The sequence below is a fragment of the Gobio gobio genome, assembly GCF_949357685.1.
Source record: "Gobio gobio genome assembly, chromosome: 7".
Classification (NCBI taxonomy): Eukaryota; Metazoa; Chordata; class Actinopteri; order Cypriniformes; family Gobionidae; genus Gobio; species Gobio gobio.
In genome coordinates, this window is record NC_137103.1 from 54,734,704 (window position 1) to 54,759,196 (window position 24,493).

At 38.6% G+C, this 24,493-nt stretch overlaps 1 protein-coding gene across 1 annotated transcript; it reads right to left on the minus strand.

The window, feature by feature from the left end:
* Nucleotides 1–248: 248 nt before the first annotated feature.
* Nucleotides 249–24,074, minus strand: nmi (N-myc (and STAT) interactor). The gene is made up of 10 exons (XM_079822379.1): nt 24,028–24,074; nt 23,866–23,930; nt 23,715–23,771; nt 23,473–23,631; nt 20,573–20,689; nt 16,094–16,259; nt 9,261–9,367; nt 8,988–9,174; nt 1,639–1,742; nt 249–1,536 (listed from the first exon to the last, which is right to left on the minus strand). The coding sequence occupies exons 2-10, from the start codon at nt 23,899–23,901 to the stop codon at nt 1,333–1,335; spliced, it is 1,137 nt and encodes a 378-aa protein (XP_079678505.1). The 5' UTR covers nt 23,902–23,930; nt 24,028–24,074; the 3' UTR covers nt 249–1,332.
* Between the last annotated feature and the right edge of the window lie 419 nt (nt 24,075–24,493).

Sequence of the window (24,493 nt, forward strand, 5' to 3'; positions counted from 1 at the left end):
GAGGAAATCCTGCTGCTGTTCTGAATGTGTTGAACATTTGATGAGCTCTTCGTGAGTTCTCAGCTGGTAATAATAAAACCGTATGTACACGCATTAAATGAGGCGTTTAATCAGCACACAGCATTGTTTTGAATGTTCGGTAAGCAGCTCCGTTGCGAAATATACGTCATAAAAGCCGACCAATCAGGTTGTGACCGCATCCCTATGCCTTTGGTTCGGTAACTTTAGGTTCGCTGTTAAAAATGCCAGTGTGAACGCTAAGCGGACCAGGACTATATGTTTGTTTTTTGTTTTTTGGTGTGAACGCACCCTTGGATTCCAATGCTAAACATGGACAAAGTTTCAAAAAATAAGTTGGACGTTTGATGGAATATTTCTGTGCCAAAAATACTCCATCCGGTTTCTCACAAGTTTCGGAAAGTTAAAAAAAAAAAAAAAATAGCGTATCTGTCTTTTATAAATATGATAAAACTAAAGACTTTTCGGAGATATGAAGGATGCAATACTACTATAGAAACTCAAGATTGACATGAGATTGGCAGAAACTGTGTGTGATACAAACCATGTGCAAAGTCAACACCATTGCTGAGTATTTTCTCTTTAAAACGGCAGTGAACCAAAGACGTGGTTTGAAATCGCTGGTGTTTCTGACATCACAAACTACCTTGTACCTAATCACGTCAACATGTGGGCGGGCTTTAGCATATCATTAACTATTCTCTGAAGCCAGGTGATCCGGGTATATTTTTCTGTTGATATAAAAAAGCTGGTACTTTTAGCAATATAGCGGGTGAATTATGTATATGATGTATATTATGATTTTATGATGAACTATATGCCTTTCTCCTCTGATGTTCAAAGCATTTCTGAGGATTCTGATTTGAGATGGCGAACGGGAACATGGTGTGTGTAACTTTAGCAACACATTATTAGCTGTCTGATAACGTAGTCAAGCCAAAGGCTAATCATGTTAATTACAGATATGTGCCCGACGTTGTAAAGAGCGATAGCATTGTGCAACGTTTACTACAGTAAAGTTGAGCGAGTGGATCAGGTATTCTGAGCTGGTGCGAGTGAGTGGAGGCGGGGCTCATTGCATATTCATGAGTCTGCGTATACTAAATAAAGCAAGGATGTCGATTTGCATTCAAGCTATTTTAAGACAGGACAGGAAAAAACTTCATTCAAATATGTCATTTTGGTGATCGAAGATGCGTTTTAAGGGATACAATTATTGACTATAGTGGGATTTTAAGAATGTTTAGATATTTGTACTGGAAAACAAGACGGAAATACTAAGGAAGAGCATAGTGCACTGAAAACATCTGGCCCTCAGCCGGCCTTTTCAACGCCGTCCTCGCAGAAGAAAGCCGTCAGCTCCTTTCCATTAGGAACGTATTTGATGTTCTCAACCTCTCCTCCGTAGTTACTGGGCTTCTGGAAGTGGATTTCTAGATGATCCTGAAGATCTTCTTCATCCATCAGCTCCTGAATTCCCCCCAGCAGCACGGTGCGATTCGGAGCCCCTGAGTACGTCTGCAATGTGACAGCAAACACCATGAAACAAATGCTTGCTCTTACTCACTGAAACCATATTTCTGATGTAGAAAATCAATGTGTGTGTTGCTGCAAACATACTTGAAATTTCCTGAGCTGGTAATCATACAGAGGAAACACGTCAACCACCATGTCGCTGCCGGTGTCCACACAAAACTTTCCTCTGAGAACCAAATTCTCTGCAACTGAAAGTGAAACCAGGAAGGAAATCATGTATTATGTAATTATGAATCTGACAGAAATTATACTTTATAACTGAGCTGAAACATCCGTCCACAAACACAGCAGATTAAATCAGAGAAAGCATCTGAAAAACCTACTGTATAGCGGCTGAATTATGACAATGTACTCTTAGTGAGTGCAGTGCAGTGCAGTATGGGACATTTAATTAGGGTTGGGAACCGAGAACCGGTTCTTATGCCGAACCGAAACTGATTTTTGAAAAATACCAGAACCGCGCGAAATTCCTAAGTTTCGGTTCCGAAAACGGTTCTGGTGCAATGTGTGTTCGACGCACAGCCCGTGTTGCCAAATCCGTGGTTTTCCCGCGGAATTGGGCTACTTAAACACTGTAGCGCGGGCTGTGTTTCATGTCCGCGGGTTGAAGCGACCCCAATTATGTGATATTTAGCCCCGGAAATGCGAATTTTACCGGAGAAGCCCCCCTGAAACGCAATTAGGCTTGTTTTGGGCGTGTTTTGAGTAGCAATTGTGCGGGTTTTGTTGTCAAAACCTGGCAACCCTGGCTCACCTCATCATTGCCTGCCGCTTCCAGACCAGGAGTTTACACATTTACGGTTTTGCGTCAGATATTTTCTCGTTGACCACCAGCATGGCGAAGAGAAAGTCACCATTATGGATTCATTTCCAAAGAATGAATGATAATGAAGCAAAATGTAACACATGTGAAAAGTTAATAACATGCAAAGGAGGCTGCACTAGCAATTTGACAAAACATTTGCTACAGCACATGCCACAGGGCTTATACCAGATCTATAGTGAAAGGCCTATATTATATATATATATATTTGTCAACCGTTGAGTCACCATGGTTTAGGTAAGCGTTTAGGCACAATTACCTTTGTAATGCTGAATTGCAATGTATTATTTACAAGTTCACTGAATAACTGAATTACTATTAAATTAATATACAACTAATTAATAAATATAACTAATAAATATAATTTATAACTTGATTTTATTCAGAGACAGAGAGATAAAATGTAATAAGACAATTTCAGAGGTTTCAAAAATGTGTTGCAAGAATGGCTTAATTAATACTGTAATATATGTGCAGTACAGGACTTTTTTGACATTGCCAACCTGAAAATTAATTTTAGAGCAAGTAATAAACACAAAATGGATTGTTTGAGTTGTGTATTGTGCCTTTTTCCTTTACCACTATTTGTTTAATAATTTTAATGGAACCAGAATCGTAACCGGAACCGGAATCGTAACCGGAATCGTTAGGCGGAACCGGAACCAGAACCGGAACCGGAAAATTTCTCACGATTCCCAACCCTACATTTAATACCAATTTAGTTTAAAGGGTAACTTCAGTGATTTAGCATTAAGCTTTGTATTTAAACTGGGTCATTTATGCAGTAGAAATGTGAAATTATTTTTGAATTTGGTGCCTTCTAGACTGAGAAAAGACAGACAATGTATTTTTGTCTCATGTGGATGAAAGACAACAACTCCCAGAATGCACTTGCTTCGCTGCCCTACGAGGCCACTCCGTACACCGTCGTTTTGATCTTCATAGTAATACAATCATTTCGTTCAGTTAGAGAATAAACACTACAGTTAAAAACTGAACGTGTCTTTTCAATAAAGTGTGAGGGAGCCGAACGAAAGTCACGTCACAGATCGCATATGGAAGCTAAACTATCACAGGAATTCATTGAAAAGTTGAAACACTCACTTTACTCTGCACCGCTCCATTATTATGATTGTGTGACTGTAGCCTTCAGCCTCTGGCCAAAAAATCCTACGATGACGCAAAATGACGATATTTGCGTCATCGGAGGAATTTTTCCAGGAATAAAATGCATAATTCTCTCGTCTCAGGGGGATATGAGGGGGGAAAGTACCATAATTTGAATATACTACCGAGTTTCTACTGATACAAAGCCTAATGCTAAATCACTGAAGTGACCCTTTAAATGATGATATCCCTTCATTTTAGAGATATTCCCATTCAGGGAAATAACGTGAAAGTCCAGTTGTACATCATAATCTCCGGCTGACACAATACCAGCTTTTTTAGTTGGATGTTTGTCTAATGTTTTTAAAATGTTGTTTTAGACATTTAGAGAATTCTCCAAAGTAACATTTTTATAACTTGATCGGAATTAGGGGTGTAGCGGTTCAAATGACTCAGGGTTCGGTTTTTATCACGGTTTCAGTACAGTTTGTTATGTGCTATTAGTGTTGTAGTCAAGACAACCTAAACCGAGACCAAGACCAGTGTGTGCCGAGACCAAGACAAGACCAAGACCAATACAGGGCGAGACCAAGACCAGACCAAGACCAATACAGGGCGAGACCAAGACCAGACAAAGACCAATACAGGGCGAGACCAAGCCGAGACCAAGACCAGACCAAGACCAATACAGGGCGAGACCAAGCCGAGACCAAGACAAGACCAATACAGGGCGAGACCAAGACCAGACCAAGACCAATACAGGGCGAGACCAAGTCGAGACCAAGACCAGTGTGTGCCGAGACCAAGACCAGACCAAGACCAATACAGGGCGAGACCAAGCCGAGACCAAGACCAGACCAAGACCAATACAGGGCGAGACCAAGACCAGACCAAGACCAATACAGGGCGAGACCAAGCCGAGACCAAGACCAGACCAAGACCAATACAGGGCGAGACCAAGTCGAGACCAAGACCAGACCAAGACCAATACAGGGCGAGACCAAGCCGAGACCAAGACAAGACCAAGACCAATACAGGGCGAGACCAAGTCGAGACCAAGACCAGACCAAGACCAATACAGGGCGAGACCAAGACCAGACCAAGACCAATACAGGGCGAGACCAAGCCGAGACCAAGACCAATACAGGGCGACACCAAGTCGAGACCAAGACCAGACCAAGACCAATACAGTGCGAGACCAAGTTGAGACCAAGACCAGACCAAGACCAATACAGGGCGAGACCGAGACCAGACCAAGACCAATACAGTGCGAGACCAAGCCGAGACCAAGACCAGACCAAGACCAATACAGGGCGAGACCAAGACCAGACCAAGACCAATACAGGGCGAGACCAAGCCGAGACCAAGACCAGACCAAGACCAATACAGGGCGAGACCAAGTCGAGACCAAGACCAGACCAAGACCAATACAGGGCGAGACCAAGACCAGACCAAGACCAATACAGGGCGAGACCAAGCCGAGACCAAGACCAATACAGGGCGAGACCAAGTCGAGACCAAGACCAGACCAAGACCAATACAGTGCGAGACCAAGTTGAGACCAAGACCAGACCAAGACCAATACAGGGCGAGACCAAGCCGAGACCAAGACCAGACCAAGACCAATACAGGGCGAGACCAAGTCGAGACCAAGACCAGACCAAGACCAATACAGGGCGAGACCAAGCCGAGACCAAGACAAGACCAATACAGGGCGAGACCAAGCCGAGACCAAGACCAGACCAAGACCAATACAGGGCGAGACCAAGTCGAGACCAAGACCAGACCAAGACCAATACAGGGCGAGACCAAGCCGAGACCAAGACAAGACCAAGACCAATACAGGGCGAGACCAAGCCGAGACCAAGACCAGACCAAGACCAGACCAAGACCAATACAGGGCGAGACCAAGTCGAGACCAAGACAAGACCAATACAGGGCGAGACCAAGTCGAGACCAAGACAAGACCAAGACCAATACAGGGCGAGACCAAGTCGAGACCAAGACCAGTGTGTGCCGAGACCAAGACCAGACCAAGACCAATACAGGGCGAGACCAAGTCGAGACCAAGACCAGACCAAGACCAATACAGGGCGAGACCAAGCCGAGACCAAGACCAGACCAAGACCAATACAGGGCGAGACCAAGTCGAGACCAAGACCAGACCAAGACCAATACAGGGCGAGACCAAGCCGAGACCAAGACAAGACCAATACAGGGCGAGACCAAGACCAGACCAAGACCAATACAGGGCGAGACCAAGTCGAGACCAAGACCAGTGTGTGCCGAGACCAAGACAAGACCAATACAGGGCGAGACCAAGTCGAGACCAAGACCAGTGTGTGCCGAGACCAAGACCAGACCAAGACCAATACAGGGCGAGACCAAGTCGAGACCAAGACAAGACCAAGACCAATACAGGGCGAGACCAAGCCAAGACCAAGACCAGACCAAGACCAATACAGGGCAAGACCAAGTCGAGACCAAGACAAGACCAAGACCAATACAGGGCGAGACCAAGTCGAGACCAAGACCAGTGTGTGCCGAGACCAAGACCAGACCAAGACCAATACAGGGCGAGACCAAGTCGAGACCAAGACAAGACCAAGACCAATACAGGGCGAGACCAAGTCGAGACCAAGACAAGACCAATACAGGGCGAGATCAAGTCGAGACCAAGACCAGACCAAGACCAATACAGGGCGAGACCAAGCCGAGACCAAGACAAGACCAAGATCAATACAGGGCGAGACCAAGTCGAGACCAAGACAAGACCAATACAGGGCGAGACCAAGTCGAGACCAAGACAAGACCAAGATCAATACAGGGCGAGACCAAGTCGAGACCAAGACAAGACCAATACAGGGTGAGACCAAGTCGAGACCAAGACCAGACCAAGACCAATACAGGGCGAGAACAAGTCGAGACCAAGACAAGACCAAGACCAATACAGGGCGAGACCAAGTCGAGACCAAGACAAGACCAAGACCAATACAGGGCGAGACCAAGCCGAGACCAAGACCAGACCAAGATCAATACAGGGCGAGACCAAGTCGAGACCAAGACAAGACCAATACAGGGCGAGACCAAGTCGAGACCAAGACCAGTGTGTGCCGAGACCAAGACCAGACCAAGACCAATACAGGGCGAGACCAAGTCGAGACCAAGACCAATACAGGGCGAGACCAAGTCGAGACCAAGACCAGACCAAGACCAATACAGGGCAAGACCAAGTCGAGACCAAGACAAGACCAAGATCAATACAGGGCGAGACCAAGTCGAGACCAAGACAAGACCAAGACCAATACAGGGCGAGACCAAGTCGAGACCAAGACCAGTGTGTGCCGAGACCAAGACCAGACCAAGACCAATACAGGGCGAGACCAAGTCGAGACCAAGACAAGACCAAGACCAATACAGGGCGAGACCAAGTCGAGACCAAGACCAGACCAAGACCAATACAGGGCGAGACCAAGTCGAGACCAAGACCAGACCAAGACCAATACAGGGCGAGACCAAGACCAGACCAAGACCAGACCAAGACCAATACAGGGCGAGACCAAGACCAGACCAAGACCAGACCAGCACTCCTTAAATTAATCTAAAAGATCCATATCTACTGTCTGAGAAATGACTTATATTGAATAATTAAATACAATTAGAATAGTAAGACACTATAGCGCTATTACCAATCAAATCACTGATAATGAAATTCATGGCACAGAAGTTGCATCTGAATTGGTACAATTACACCTGCATAAATAATGTTCAGATTAATTTAACATTAAAACATTAACATTATTTAACAGTCACAGAATCCTTTATTCAAACGATTTGTTCGAAGCAGTTGTTATAAATCAATATAATTTGCAATCACGCTTATATTCACGAAAATAGCTCTCTTGCTCTTGCAGTATGGCTTAATTATATTCTATGTTATATAAAAAAACGAAATCGCAATCTAATTTTGGGCATTTTTAAGACAATGCTGCATTGATTTTGAACCCGCCAGCACAGTAACAAAATAAATCATATTTCGAAGAAGTTATTTATTGCATTTTTAAGCTGTAAATTTGACATCAAATCACATTAATGATGTTAAAAATCAGACAATGCACCGGCAATTTAGTGATATCCTTGCAGTTGTGGTCTTGACTGGTCTTGAGATAAAATCCCGAGTCCTCTAAGTCCGAGACCAAGACAAGACCGAGGAGAAACGCAGTCGAGACCGAGACAAGACCAAGACCATCAAAAAATGGTCTTAAGACCGGTCTCGAGTACTACAACACTATGTGCTATGTTCAGGGTAATTAGAACATATAATCAAACTACAAGCAACAGCACAAATACATGCAATAGAGCAAAGATGCAGAACATACTTTTTTAGTAGTCATGAAGTAATTACTTACTACTACTTAATAAGTACCTACTCAAGAGAGTACAGTATGCTATTTGGGACGCAGCCTATCGCTTGTTTCTGCTTCTTTATTTGTGTTTGATCAGGAGATTCTGTACTCTTTCAGACGATGTGTAATAGCGCCCCCTACCGGATAACAGTGAAAACACGGATTGCCGGAAAATTCCGTCAATGCCGTGGAAAGAGTTAATTATGTAGCGCATGGAGATACACAAGAGATTTGAGTCCATAGTGCATTGTATAAGTCGTATAGAATGGCATTCTTAACACAACTTCTATGGTCAATAAAAATGTTCAAAACGCGCAATAGAGACAGAGCGACACATAATCTGAAGACCACGCCCACCAGGGGGGAAAACAATCAAACCGTCTCCATTGACTTAGCATTGCGTGAAGGGGCCTTTTTGTCATTTCGGACTTATAACAAAAAACTGAACAATGTCTAAAAGCTGATATGTGACAAAGTGTACAGCAAACAAGCTAAACAAAACCCAGAAGCAAAAACCCAGACGTTTTTATAAGCTGTTGACCCAAAAAAACGAGCGTTTAAGGACAAAAAAGTGGATTCAGGGCATTGAAACAGAGCGCGCGACGGGTCATATTACACTGAGAACTACGACAACTAGAGGGGAACATAATCAGAGACAGGAAATATAATATATAAAACAGACATTTGGATATTTGACTTAACAGTGACAAAATGTTTACTGCACATATAGACATATTGAGGCATACTGAGTGTCAGGATCCCAAAATTTCCCCATTCTTCAGCTGAAGCTTCACTTCGTATTGCCTGTATCCACTTTTATCTTCTTAAACGCTCTGTTGTTTTGGGTCGACAGCTTATAAAAACTTATTTCTGTGTTTTTTAGCTTGTTTGCTGTACACCTCGTCACATATCAGCTTTTAGACATATTTCTGTTTTTTGTTATAATCCGAAATGACAATGAGGCAGCCTCACGCAATGCAAAGTCAATGGAGAGCGGCGGATTGTTTTCCCCCCCGGTGTGGGCGTGGCCTAAATACGCTCTGTCTCTATAACAATATAGGAATTGAAAACAACATCATGTGTGGATAAAGACACACCTCCGGTGTTGACGAAAGTAACGCGGCCTGTGCCGTTATTCTTGTCGTACTCCAGTTTTTCCACTTCACCTCCACCTCGACTGGCTCTAGAGAAGGACAGCTCCAGCCGGTCTCTCATTCGCTCCTCAGGTAAAGTGGGCGGGGCGTTGAAGAACTTGATGGTCTTCTTGGATACCTTGACATGCACCTGCATGGACAGAATAACAGCAGTTCACGTCAACACATTATTCTGGACACGGAAACTAATCGCAAGCTCTGACGGAGAATCTCTACCTCAAACTTCACAGAAGGATCCAGAGTTAAAGCGTATGGCTTTATATCCATCTTGGCTTTGTCACAGGCCACTGAGCACTTCGCCAGTCTGAGGATCTGCTCTGCCACTGAAAGACACAAAACAGAGACAGTGTGTCCACATTATGAGACACATATACAGTAGTGGCCAAAATGTATGTACATAGGATATATTTGTTTTTAATGACCCTAAGTTCGATTAAACCATTAAAACATGAACATATTTAATATTTTTTTTAAGTACTTTAAATATGAGGGAAGAAAAAAACACTAAACTTGGTTAAGGTGTTTATCTGACAACATTATTTGGCAAACTAGAGCTACAGGTTTTATTTTACTATGCAAAAGAAGCACAAAATTCACACACTGCAAAAAATGCTTTTCTTACTTAGTATTTTTGCCTTGTTTTCAGTCCAAATATCTAAAAAATCTTACATTAAGAAGCATTTACTAGACAAGCAGAAGTTTTTGTCTTGTTTTGGGGGAAAATAACTCAAAATTAACTGAGTTTTTGCTTAAAATAAGCAAAATAATCTGCCAATGGGGTAAGCAAAATAATCTTGTTTTTTGTTTGAATTAAGATTTTTTTTGCTTACCCCATTGGCAGATTATTTTGCTAATTTTAAGCAAAAACTCCCTTAATTTTGAGTTCTTTCCCCCCAAAACAAGACAATAATTTTTATTTGGCTAGTAAATGCTTCTTGTTTTGAGAATTTTTAGATATTTGGACTGAAAACAAGACAAAAATACTAAGTAAGAAAAGCATTTTTTGCAGTGCAGGAAAAAGCAAACATTGACTACAACACAATCAATTATTCACATTTTGTTGGTTCTCTCTTGTTTTTGCATGTGTTTATAATTTCTTTGTATGACAGCTGTATGTCAGATTTGTGTTATTAGCACAAATAAAACAATCGACTCCAAGCACAACTACGCAATATGCTTTGAAAGTCTTTTGAATAGCATTTGAATAAAGGGTGAAAATGTCACTTTTCCCCGGCTGGACATTACTTTTGGACACTATTGTATATGAATCTGTAGGTTGCTCCTTATACCAGGGCATTTTGCGACCTTTTTTCCTGCTGGTGCGACAAAATTTTGTTAGAGGTCGCACTTGTGCGGAAAAAATCTGGAATCCCTTCTCTTCAATAAATATATATCCTTTTGAGTGATTTGAAATTTATAATCAACACATTAATCAATATTTATCCTCTTACAATATAAAAAGTATAGTTTATGATATTATTTAATCGATAGAACTACTTTATTATTCTTTTCATTTGTTCTCTCAAGTCTGTATTTGGCCTCTGAGGAGTGAGTGCAGTGCTTACTCATTCAGCCCGGCTTCCAGAGATGAAATATGGATTTGTCTTTCATTTGTTTCATTCCTTTTTACTGTTACACTAGAGAGTAAAGATGAATATTGCCTGTACCTGTACACATGTTATCTGTATGTTTTGGGAAACCATGTTGTTTATAGTTGATGCTTGGCCAACAACAACCTTGAAGTAGCTTTGGGCCTGGTGGATCCGTGTGTGTGTGTGTGTGTGTGTGCGTGTTAGTCAGTTTTTCACAGATCAGCATTTGTACAACTGGCATTATGGTCACAGCGTGCCTAATTCCGGGCTTCAAGCGTCAACAGTTGATCTAAGGAGATATGCTTCTGACAATCAATACATCCATGTGTGGAAATTTACTATGACTAGCTATTCTCTTAGCCAATCAGAATCATTTAACCTAAAGCAATGACGTCAAGTCAAGTCAGCTTTATTTCTCTAGCGCTCTTTTCACACACAGATGCTTCAGAGCAGCTTTACACTGATGAGAGGAAATTAGTTTTGTTTTAGATGAAAAGCTAAATTAAGTTTTCTGATTGATTAATTTCTGTTGTAAAAACTGATTTCAAAATGTAAAAAACGCATGTCAAAAAATATATTGCACAAAATGAAAACAATAATGTAAATATTATTATTATAAGTGTGAATCAAAAAATTAAAAGCACATTAAAAAAAAAAAAAAAAACAAGCATGATTTCATCCCTTAAATGTCTTAGTGTGTGTTTTGGTCATGATTTCGACTTTTTTAAATCTAATTTCAGCTTTTTATCTCGTAATTAGGACTTTAAATCCAAAATTTAGAATTTTTATCTCAGAATTTCTGAGAGTTTCAAAGAAAGTCCTAATTTCACCTGTTCATCTCACAATGACTTAGCTTAGCATGTCATATTTTTGACTTTTTATCTAATAATGAAGACTTTTAAAATCATATTTTCAACATTTTATCTTATTATGACTTAGCATGTCATATTTTTGACTTTTTATCTAATAAGGAGGACTTTTAAAATCATATTTTCAACATTTGATCTTATAATTATTACTTAGCATGTCGTATTTTCAACTTTTTATCTCACTATTATGACTTTTAAAATCATATTTTTGACTTTTTATCTAATAATGAGGCCATTTAAAATCATATTTTCAACATTTTATCTCTTAATTATGACTTAATGATAATTGAAATGAACTGATCAGTGATATAGTTGAATACTTAGTGTCCCCGACTGAACAAGCCAAAGGCGACAAAGGCAAGGAACCAATCAGGTGACATAATGGGGAATAAACCTTGGGAGAAACCAGACTCAGTCTTGGGGCCAGTTCTCCTCTGGCCAACGAACAAACAGTGTATGATTATGATTCTGGCAACATTACAGGTCAGGAGTAATTTTAGATCGGAATATTCGAATATTCGATCTAAGTCATCACGCCGGAGACGGGTTTATTGAGGATGTCGTGTCGATGAGGCATTTATTAGATCGGACCTGGGAAATGAGTGTAAATGTGTAAATGTGACGTGGAAATGTATGTACGCAGAGAGCGATCTCCTCGTGAGACCTGAATCTAGCTTCTGCTGATGAAACTGAAAACTATTCTTCGGTAAAAAAAAATGATTTAATTAAAGGGTTAGTTCACCCAAAAATGAAAATTCTGTCATTAATTCCTCACCCTCATGTCGTTCGACACCCGTCAGACCTCCGTTCATCTTCAGACACAAATGAAGATATTTTAGTGTAAATCTGATGCTCTGAAAGGCCTCCATTGGCTCAATGCACTTTACACTCTCAAGACCCTTAAAAGGCACTAAAGACGTTGTTACAAAGTCCATCTCACTACAGTGGTTCTACAATAACTTTATGAATCGGCGAGAATAGTTTTTGTGCGCAAAAAAACCCTAAATAACGACTTCTATAGTGATGACGATTTCAAAACACGGCCTCATGAAGCTTCGAAGCGTTATGAATCAGTGAGTCGATTCAGCAGTTTGAATCGCCAAATTTCAGCAGTTTGACACGCGATCCGAATCATGATTCGACTCACTGATTCATAACGCTTCGAAGCTTCATGATGCCTTGTTTTGAAATCGTCATCACTATGTAAGTCGTTATTTAGGGTTTTTTTGCGCACAAAAACTATTCTCGCCGATTCATAAAGTTATTGTAGAGCCACTGTAGTGAGATGGACTTTGTAACGACGTCTTTAGTGTCTTTTAAGGGTCTTGAGAGTGTAAAGTGCATTGTGCCAATGGAGGCCTTTCAGAGCCATCAGATTTTAACTAAAATATCTTCATTTGTGTCTGAATATGAACGGAGGTCTGACGGGTGTCGAACAACATGAGGGTGAGGAATTAATGACAGAATTTTCATTTTTGGGTGAACTAACCCTTTAATCGCCTTTCTGACTCCTGGTCTTCATTCATCACATCTGGTCTTGGGTCCTAAACTGTTGTCCCCAACAGTGCGAGCTTACTTCGTCCATTAGATCGAAACCTGTACATTGACCCGTCCATAAACCCCCCCCCCCCCCCCTGAAGAAATCAGGACAGTGGTTGAAAGTGGAAAAAAGAGACGGATTAAAACACCAGGGGCCAGATTTACTAACAGCTTGCACCAGCGCAAACCCTCTTTTACTAAAGACACGCAGTGAAGAAATAGTGCATATGCATTTGTAGGAGTTTCCCTTTCAGACGCAGTATCTATGGGAGAAGAGTATTTAAATGAATCAGGCAAGGTGATTTACTAAGGTTTGTGCTTGTCAATTTACTTACCAAGTGAAACAGTGAGGTTACAGGGAGAAGAGGTAAAAAAGGTGCAGGATTTTAAGCACTTAGGGTCAACAGTCCAGAGCAATGGGGAGTGTGGAAAAGAGGTGAAGAAGCGTGTGCAATTAGTGTTAGACCGATATATCGGGCCGATATGTGCGATTTCACATGTATCGGCATCGGCCGATTCAAGGCTGCTGCGTTCGCCGATATTTTTTTCAAGAGATTAAGCTAAGTGCACCTAAGCATTAAATGACTAGTAGGTTGTAAACAGTTTTAAAAGTATAAAAGTTTTAAGTATAGTACAGTCAGTGTGCACTTTATTATGATGCTTGCTTGTTGATACTGTGTGCAATATTGTAATTATTTTATTTATGCTTAAATATTTATTTTCAGAATTTAGTTTCACCACTAAACTCTTTTTTTTCTTGTTCTACCTCACCTGTTTTTACTATTTGTTAAATATTGTTTTTTTTAGTTCAATAAATGTTCCTTTTTTAATTTTTAAATTGTTATCATCATGATCATTGTGTCATTTTTATGATTGAGTAAATTGAGGGAGCAAAGCAGTATCGGCTCCAAATATCGGCTCAAAAAAATCGGCAGCCAGTATCGGTCATCGGCTAATGCTGATGAAAAAAAATTTGCATCAGCATCGGCACTAAAAAATCCATATCGGTCGATTCCTAGTTGGAATGGGTGGAGAAAAGTGTCAGGTCTGTTGTGTGATAAAAGAGTACCAGCAAGAATGAAAGGAAAGGTGTACAGGACAGTAGTGAGACCAGCGATATTGTATGGTTTGGAGACTGAGGAAAAGACAGGAGGAAGAGCTAGCGGTAACAGAGCTGATGTTGAGGTTCTCTTTGGGAGTGATGAGGATGGATAGGATCAGGAATGAGTACATCGGAGCACATGTGAGATACTTTGGAGACAAAGTTAGAGAGGCCAGGTTGAGATGGTTTGGACATTTTCAGAGGAGGGAGAGTGAATATATCGGTAAAAGGATGCTAAGGTTAGAGGTCGAGAGGAAGACCAAAGAGGAGGTTTATGGATGTAGTGAAGGAGGAAATGAAGGTAGTCAGTCTGAGAGAAGAGGATGCAGGGGATAGGGCAAGATGGAGGCAGATGATTCGCTGTGGCGACCCCTGAAGGGAACAGAAGTGCTTGTCAATTTACTGGTGTTTGCATAATTATTTACCGCCCAAAAAAAGCGTGTCTTAAACCAGATGCTAACGAGTAAATGTGTTGGTCGTTATGGAAATGATCGGCTGCGTGTGTGTACTTTCATTTGCGTGTCGTCCAGTATATCACGCGCTGAACTGTCCACTCTTATCGGCGCTTTTATGGAATTGCGCTCTCACGCTAATTTGCCCTGTTTAGTAAATCTGGCCCCAGATGTAAACGGGAATGTGTCTCCCTCGTCTACTTGTGATCCGATCGACCAAAACACATCTTAATACCAGGTGTAAACCAGTGTTAATTTCGTTGACGAATAATTTCCGTCATCATTTTCGTCAATAACCTTTTTTCACTGACGAAAACGAGACGATAACTAAATAAAAACTAATGTTGGATGACAAAAACTATACCGAAAATCAACTGTCAACTATCAACTTTTTAAACAAATAAAAACGAGATGAAAATGTTAGTGAGGGACGATTAGGGAAGAGATCCAGTCAGAACTGATGTCCTGTAACAGATGCGCACATTTGATCTGAACTGATCTAACCGCTGGAAAACACGGCTCATCCCCAATCCAGCTCCAGAGCGGCTCAATCAATCAATAACACACATTTATGACAGGCAATTGTTTATGAACTAATGCTGATGAATAATGACAATGTTTACTTTACGTTGTTCATATAGTAATATGTTTTAGACGGTTGTAACAATGCATATTTATCTCCCTCATCTGAACTTGAATGAGCTTCTGCAACTGCAATAGAGGCGCAGACATTTCAAAATAAGAGTCCCGGTGTATTTCGAGCTTTTTTATCATTAAAAGTCACGCATTATATATTCGTTTTTGCTTAAACAATAAACTGTATTTAATTTAATTCCCATTTAATTCATAGTCAGGAGGAAAGACCAGTATTTGACACATATTCAATAAAGTATCAGTGTTATAATAGTTCACTAAAACCATTAGAAAAACTTCATTACTTGAAATGAAATAAATGATAACTGAAATAAAAATAAATAGATAAACAAACTCATTTGAAGCTTTAGCTTAACCTGATATGGCCTACTGACTAAAACAGAAATACAAAGTTATAAAAACTATATAGCTGTTTTTAAAAAACAGACAAAAAAGTGAATTGAGCTCTTTCGTGTATTTTTAATGTCAAAAACAAAATGATGTCAAAATGTCAGTTCAAGTAACCGTCGGTTATGTAATGCTTAAATGCTTAATGTATTACAATTTAACTAAACTCATTAGATTTTAGGAGACTAAATCTACTGTAGATTTAGTCGACTAAAATCTTATGATATTTAGTCGACTAAAATCTTATGATATTTAGTCGACTAAAACTAAAAACAATTCAGGTGACTAAAATATGACTAAAACTAAATGGCATTTTAGTCAAAAGACCAGGACTAAAACTAAATCAAAATTTACTGTCAAAATGAACACTGCTGGCAGCTCTTACATAATGGATCAATGCAAATAAAACTGTACAAAATGTACAGATCATGAGAACATGTGATCTTGTCCTTACCCTTCTCCTCCTCAAACGTGATGAGAGCCTGGCCGCCCTTCAGGAGAAACGATGGTCTTTGTGTGACGGTGAATACAGACGTCACGAGATCATCTCTGTCCTCTCCCTCATCCGCCTCAAGACCTCGAGTAAACTTCACAGTTTTCACTGGGATTTTGGCATGTATCTGCATTCAGAGAGAATAAAGGATCTTTGTTGACATCGATGGTTCTATGAAGAACCTTTAACATCCAAGGAACCACTAAAGGTTCTTTATAGTGGAAAAGGGTTCTTTAAATTATTAAAAATGTTCTTCACACTCAGAAAACAAATTGTTCTTTTGAGAAAAAGCTTTCATGGCAGTACATAATACGGTGAAATGATCATGCAGTCAATACATATATTGCATAAAAACAAGCAGGACTATAACATAACCCATTAAAAACTCAAAGTGTCTGCTCTATTACAAATCATTTATATTAAAAAAATACCCGAAAACAGTGACATTACAAGATGGATATACAGACTAGAAAGGATATTTAAACTTGCTCTGCCCTTACGCCCATGACACACTGCAGCGGAGTTGTCAGTTTTTTCCAGCTTTTAACGGCGAATGTGCTCTTATAGATCAACACGTTCTCATGAAATGAATATATATAACATAATTTGTATTTATAGTGCAATTTATACGCCAAAATGACTTTTTACGTGCATATGATACGCATTGTCAAACATTGAGTGGTGTGGGTTACACGCCAGCATCATGCGCACAGAGCGCCAGAATCCAGTTCTCTTTCGCTCTTGAACAAACTATAACACACAGAGTTATGCCTAAATGTCCGTTTTGTCCAGTATCCTCAGAAGAACAGTTTTAAATTAGTTAAATAACGTCTTAAATGAACTTAAAGAGTTGTGAGGAAATGGGACGCCTGTGACAGCGCGCCAGATCCGCAGCGGCACTGACTACTAATGAAGTTTGAAGCCTAATAAAAGTTAAAAAGCCTTCAATTACACTTTAATGCTGAATGGCTATAATTAATGTGTAAAATTGGGGAGGGTCTATTTCAGAGACATCAGTATCAGTATTAGTATCAGTGATACTGGCCTTTAACCCTTAATCGTCCCTTGGGGTCCAGCTGACCCCACTGGACTTTTCCTCCATTTTTTAAAAGTGTTCCCTTCATCTCAGGGCCATGAGACTCGGTGACTTTTCCTAAATAATCTATCTAAACATGCACAAAAAATCTGGGCTTGATTTGGTTGTTCTAAAAGTGTGTAAAAAAAAAATTACCGTTTAAGTCCCTCGGGGTCAGATTGACCCCACATTGAAAATGAATGGGAAAGTGTAAAAAATAAATTTTTTTTCACTTTTTTTGTCAAATATTTTTTACTAAATCCAGTATAAATCTGAAAATGTCCACATTTATATCAAGGTCTGGTCCTAGAGCATAAACACAAAGTAGAACGAACTTTCCGTCTCATACACACACGCACACACACACACACACACAAACACACACACACATGTGTGTGACTGCAACAGAGAGCATTTTTATAGAAACTGGCAAATAAAATCAACAAAACTGGCATAAATCTGAAAGATTTTCATACATAAATGAAGTACTAATACTAGAGCACAAATGCAATATGAAACAAGCATGTTCACTCACACGCAAACACACACAAACACAAACACATATATAATGGGAAAATGTAAAAAATGGTCCTAGAGCATAAACACAAAGTGGAACGAACTTTCTGTCTCATACACACACGCACACACACACACACACACACACACACACACACACACACACACACACACACACACACACACACACACACACACACACACACACACACACACACACACACACACACACACACACACACACACACACACACACACACACACACACACACACACACACACACACGTGACTGCAACAGAGAGCATTTTTATAGAAACTGGCAAATAAAATCAACAAAACTGGCATAAATCAGAAAAAATTCCATACATAAATGAAGGACAAATACTAGAGCACAAATGCAACATGGAACAATCATGAGAAATAGAGGGAAAAGGGCAAATAAAAGAAAGATGAAAGGCAGCTTAACTTTTGCATAACTTCCCTATGGACCTCTATTGGATAATGTGGTCATTGCTCTCTCTTTCTCTTTAACTATAATTCCTAAAGTTTTTCCACAAACCTACAGATGGCGGTATTCTATCCCTAACACATAGAGCAATGTCCAAAAACTATTTATATTTATTTAAGATCATCATTCAAGTGATTTTTTCATAAAAAAATGATTTTTAATGAGCCAATTTATGACATAGTTAAGTATTTGTGCAGTAAATAGGTAAAAAACGACCAAATACCCACAAAAACACAGCATAAATGTATAGTTGAGAAGTAAATAAAAAAAATGATATATAGTTTTCCATGTAAAAAAATTATATTTCCTTTTGCAATCGCTCTGTAAAAGTTTGGGGTCTATCTGACCCCAAGGGACTCAAACGTAAACCCTACTTGAGGGGCGATTAAGGGTTAAAAAGATGCCATTGAACAAATATTTAAACTATACTGTCTTTGTTTTTCTGTTTGGTGATTTACTGTGAAATTATTACATAATAAAATATATTAAAAACGTGTTTTAAACAGAAAAATGTGTGAATAAAACAGCAATAAAAGAAAATTTACATAAAAAATATATTATGCCTACCCACTATCTATCTACCTTTTGTATTTATTGCACAGCATATTGTATGTTCTGGGATGACAGACTGATAATCAGACATGCTATTTATGACTGGATGTAACTTTTGAAACTTTGCGGTAAAAGTGGCTCTCCTATTGATTTTGTCCAATCAGTGTGGCTCTCCTGAAAAAAATAGCGAAGACCACTGTTCTATGGCATCAAACCCCAGTTTAGAACCTTTATTTTTTAGAGTGTGCTAACCAGGGCTGCGTTTCCCAAAAGCATCGTAAGCCTAAATTGATCGTAAAAACGATCGCATGAGTGATCTTAATATTAAGGTCTGTTTCCCAAAAGCATCGTAACTTAAGTAGCACTTGAAAATTATCGTAGATCTACGAGTGTTCTGGAGTAATCGTAAAGCTCTAAGTGTATCGTAAGAAGACAGAGTTATGAGGTCACCTACAGGACAACCGGCAGATTACACCTTTAACTTTATTCAAGTGCATTGTGATAATACTATAAGGTTTTGATTGTACTTTATTGTACATTTTTTTTATGAATTTTTTTATTTTTAATATTCTCATTATTATCAATGTTGATTAAAAAAAAACAGTTCTGCTGCTTAATATTTTTGTGGAAACTGACTTTATGATCACTGGATTTAATAAATAAAAAAAAAATTTATGAGGGCAGGTAACAAACCAAAAAAATTATAAATACACATCTCAATTAAATGAGGATATTTATTTCGTCTTTTTGAAAGGTATCTTTTCTTGTTTTTTTTTGTTAAGCCATTTTGTCAGAGCCTGTAGGTAGTTGCTTTATATAGACGTGTTTTGATTGCTAATCCACATCAGATGACAATTATTAGGTGAAACGTTCAGAGGAAACGATTCCATATAAGGATATATTTCAGCACTTCGCAAATGGACAGCGACTCTTAAGTAGCACTTAGAGCGCGTTCTCGCGCGTTCATGTTAAGTACATTTTTGGGAAACGCACGTGGAATTGCTGCAAGTGATCGTAACTTCGCTCGTAGAACATGCTCTTTAGAGCTAAGATACATCGTTATTGGGAAACCCGGCCCAGGACTTTGATCAATACAAGTACAACTTTAAGGCCTGTTCACACCGGGACGATTTTCACAAGCGTTTATCGGCGACGTTTAACGCCTAGTGACTAAACAAAGGGCACCAAAGTGAGTGTGCACACTGACGCGCAAAACGGCAGGGGTAAAAGCGTAATTTAAAAAAAAATGCCTTGGGTTAGTTTTTTTGTTTTGGCGCGGCGCGTCAAAAATGTCTGACTAATGAGATCAGGGCTTTTGTTCACGTGCCTGGAGCTGCTGAAGTGACAGTAAAACAGCACTTGGTGGCGCTCAAGCACAAAAAGGTCTTGCCGAGCACACACTGATACGACGAAGAGGAAGTTAGTAGACAAAGAAGAAGATGAGCTGCTAATGCTGCTTGCCAGTTAGCAAAAGTGTGTGAATGGTTTTGGCAGAACGTAAATACTGTCTCTCTTCTTCTTCTGTGTGACAAGCGAGTGTCAGAAGGGTAAAGTGGCGTAACACCACCTTGTGTATCGAGAGCACCATCATCTACTGAATGTGTACGGTCACACGGAAATCGATTGGGTGTGAACACAAAGACGCGCCGAAAAACACTGACGATAAGCGTGCGCGATAATCGTCCCATTGTGCACAGGCCATTACACTGTAATCAATTAATCAATAATCCCATCTAGGGCACCAGTGAGTATAAATGTGCACATTGTAATAATAAAACCCAGATCAACCTTGAATTTCCGTTGCAGAGAGTCACTTTCGGCCCTCTTGAGTTGAAGCTTCTGTCGAAGATCATCCAATTCTCTCTTCAAGATCAGATTGATGCGATCAAGACCGTTCATCTCCTCCTGAAATGATGAAGGATAAACACAAAAACGCATCAGCTGCTTTCAGTTAGAGGGGTTACCCAGCTAACCATAATATAATCTAAGAACGCTCCCTTTTAAAGCTATGAAAAACTTAATTTCAAAACAGTTTTGTGGTTAATTGATGTAATTTTGAAACACTGTATTATGATGAATATCAAGTTTTTTGTGTTCTTTGTTAATGAGGGATTTGTGGACACATGAATGTTTTTAGAACATATAGCTTTTATTCTGAAGTAAAAAGATAAACTGGACCCTTGGGGTAAGATGAACCGCCCAGAATTGGCACAGGAAGCGGCAAGTGGCAAGTTGTTCCTAGTGTTTTATTTTAACGTAATACTTATTGTAATTAATGGGGTTATTATTTAATATTTGTGGACACATGAATGTCTTAAGAAGTTATATAGCTTTTATTCTGAAGTAAAAAGATAAACTAGACCCTTGGGGTAAGATGAACCGCCCAGAATTTGCACAGAAAGCAGCAAGTTGTCTCTAGTTTATTTTTATTTTTATACTTATTGTAATTAATGGGGTTATTATTTAATATTTCCATTAATTAGATGTACATTTCACTTGCATTAAAACCTATAGGTTAGTTGAGAGTGAAATGATTCAATTAGATTTCACAGTGTTCCTATTATGACATATCTTCAATTAAATATGTAAATATTCATATCTCTGTATAAGTCATATAATAATTTTACCTTTCAGATAAATCTCTTTTACTGGTATTCTGCTTTTGTCTGTCATCGGTTATTCAATTATTAAAATAAATTGTAAAAATACAAATTTTAAAAGAAATAGAAAACTATTTGACAATATTACTGTTTTTTGTATTTTTAATAAAATAAATGCAGCCTCTGTGAGCATAAGAGACTTCTTCTAAAAACATAAAAAATCTTACAGATCAAAAAACTTTTGAACGGCAAAGTAATTTATGCATTGTGTAAAAGTTTATGTCCAGAGAGTGGGCCGTCTTACCCCTCTTTTAATATTTGACATTTTGTGCTATAATAACTAAATCAGCAAATGTCTCTATTTATTTCCTATAATAACACATTGACTGATGCATCATCATCAATGCTAAACTTATATCTAATTATGCGGTAACACTTTACAATAAGGTTCATTTGCTAACTACATTAGTTAACATGAACTAATTATTATTTATCTTTGTTAATGTTAATTTCAACATTTACTAATGCATGATTAAAATCTTGTTAAAGTTAGTAAATGCACTGTGAACTAACATGAACAAACCATGAACAGCTGGATTAACGTTCCCAAAGATTAACTAATGCTGAACTGAGGTGTTGTTCATGGTTAGTTCATGTTTACTAATGCATTAACTAATGTTAACTAATACAACCTTATTGTAAAGTGTTACCAATTGTGCTAATTTAAAAGTAAACCCACATTGTTCTTAAAAGGATAATTCCCCCAAAAAAGTTGTTCCAAACATGTATGAGTGTCTTTCTTCAGCTTAACACAAAATAAAACAAACAGTTGATGGTCACCATTGACTTCTATAAATCGTATCCATGATATATTAGATGATAATGGGTATTTCATGTCTCATAATGATTTCATTAATAAATATAAAGTTAAAATTACAATTACAAAAAAGGTTTAGGTTATAATAAGGTATGCAATGCAATACCTACAGGATTGCTAAGAATAATCCGAAGCAGTTTCTCAAATCCTTTATCCAAAACTATAGTTTCTCTTCCCTCTTTAAAAATATGTGATGTGATGTCTCTTAGACAATAAGTGTAATTACAAACTTATATACAAAGAACTCAAACATATTATCACTGGTGATTTTCATTGTTATTTATAAGGCTTGTTATATGGCATACTCCAAAGGTCAAAGAGACACATTACAAAATTATGTTTAAGATATACCCAGTTGGTGACTTTTTACAAAAACGATTTAATTTTGATGTGGATACTTGTGTCTTTTGCTCTTCTTTTCCTGAAACACTTGATAATGTATTCTTGTATTGTGATGTTACTTCAAAATTTTGGTTTAATATAGCTGGATGTCAGTAAGAATGGAGACAATACCTCCTATAACCCAAAACGATATCCTCTTCTTTAAGTGTGATTTAAATTCATCCTTCTCTGATATTGTACATTTTGTTTTATTGATGGGTAAATATCATATTCATACTTGTAAATGGAGAAAATGTAAGGCCTCGTTTAATATATTTCTATGTGAGTTTGCTAAAATGTTTCAGAGCTTCAAATGTTTCAAGAAACATAACCGAAAGTTTGAAACCCTATGTTTCTCTTTGTCAAAAATATTTATTATTTTAGTATTTTTTAAATGTTTATTTTGGCTACTTTTTTGTCTCGACCCTTGCTTCTTGTGCCTTTATTTATTTTTTATTATTTATTTATTTTTGATCCCTTCGTAAATTCAAACTCCGTGTTTGACCCAATGGAAGTGTCTTACATTATTGGTTGTTCTCTGTCTTGTTATGTTCATATTGCAATAAAAAATAAAATAAAAAGACTTTCATAGTAGGAAAAAAAATACTATGGAAGTCAATGGAGTCCACGAACTGTTTGGTTTTGACATTCTTCTAATAGTTTGTGTTTAGCAGTGAAAAGAAACTCATTTGGAACAACTTGAGGGTGAATAAATGATGATAGATATGTAATTTTTGGATGAACTATCCCTTTAAGGTAGGCATCATCTTCCCCCATGTTACCCTAAGTTCTGAGAAATGTCCATGTTTAAGGTTAGTCTTGAAACTCACCTGTACTTCTTCAAGATCTCTCCTAAATATGCCATTCAGCTTTTCTTCATTTTCCATGTATGTATTAAGTTCTGACTGGGCTTTTCTCTTCTCGTCTTCCGCTTCAGCCTTTTCCAGCAGCAATCTGGATCTTTCATTATCAGCAGCCTCAACGAGATCCTGTGTGGAGATCATTAATAATGCAAATGATCGACATAGATAATTTATAATGAATTGTTCGTATAGTTTGTGGGTGTTTTAACCTTGTATTTCTGCAGCTCCGCCTCGACGGCGCTCATCTCGTCGTCCAGGTTTTGATCCTGTTTGTTTTGAACACGATTTTTGACAAGTGTTATATAATGTTGAACTGAATTCACCTAAACACCTAAAAAGTGTGTGACAAAATGGACGTACCTCGCCGTTTAACTTTACTCCAGCGTTGTCGGACATGTCGCAAGCGAAATCGAAAGTAACGTTATCTGAGGTAATAAAAAAAAAGGCGAATCAAACCACCAAATACTTGTCGAATGGCCTAATATATTCAGTGAATATTATTATTCACCACTTATCACGTACCTCACAACTTCCTTGATCCCGAACTTGCCTTGTTTTGAGAAGTCACGTGAGCGAATCCTGAAGTAAAAGCGAAAGTGACGGTTGCTCGATTCGACTTCATTTGTGATCCGAATCTCTTCGTCTAAATCTGACAGTCACTTAATGAGCGTTTTGCCAGTTTTGTGACATTAGATTTCTAACTAAAGTCACAAAAGGCTACTTCTAAAGTCTTTGGAGCGCAAAGATATAAATTATATAAATAACTATAAAAATGGGGAACGGTCAGAATTTCCCTTATTTATTTAATGGTTTATTAATGTATTACTATTATGTATTTAATTAATGTATTAGTATACTTATTTGTACTTTTTATTTATTATTCACATTATTAATAATAATAAGTCACGTGAGCGAATCCTGAAGTAAACGTGAAAGTGACAGTTGATGGATCGCGTCTTCAATTCCTTCATTTGTGATCCGAATCTCT

What these genes read in the sequence shown, in the direction of transcription:
- nmi (XM_079822379.1), bottom strand. Translation starts at nt 23,901, where the DNA reads ATGTCCGACAACGCTGGAGTAAAGTTAAACGGCGAG. An exon ending in CACGTTTGAGGAGGAGAAGG is followed by an intron (nt 9,368 to 16,093) that starts GTAAGGACAAGA and finishes TGTGTCTTTCAG; the next exon opens with TGGCAGAGCAGATCCTCAGA. An exon ending in ATCCTTCTGTGAAGTTTGAG is followed by an intron (nt 9,175 to 9,260) that starts GTAGAGATTCTC and finishes CTGTCCATGCAG; the next exon opens with GTGCATGTCAAGGTATCCAA.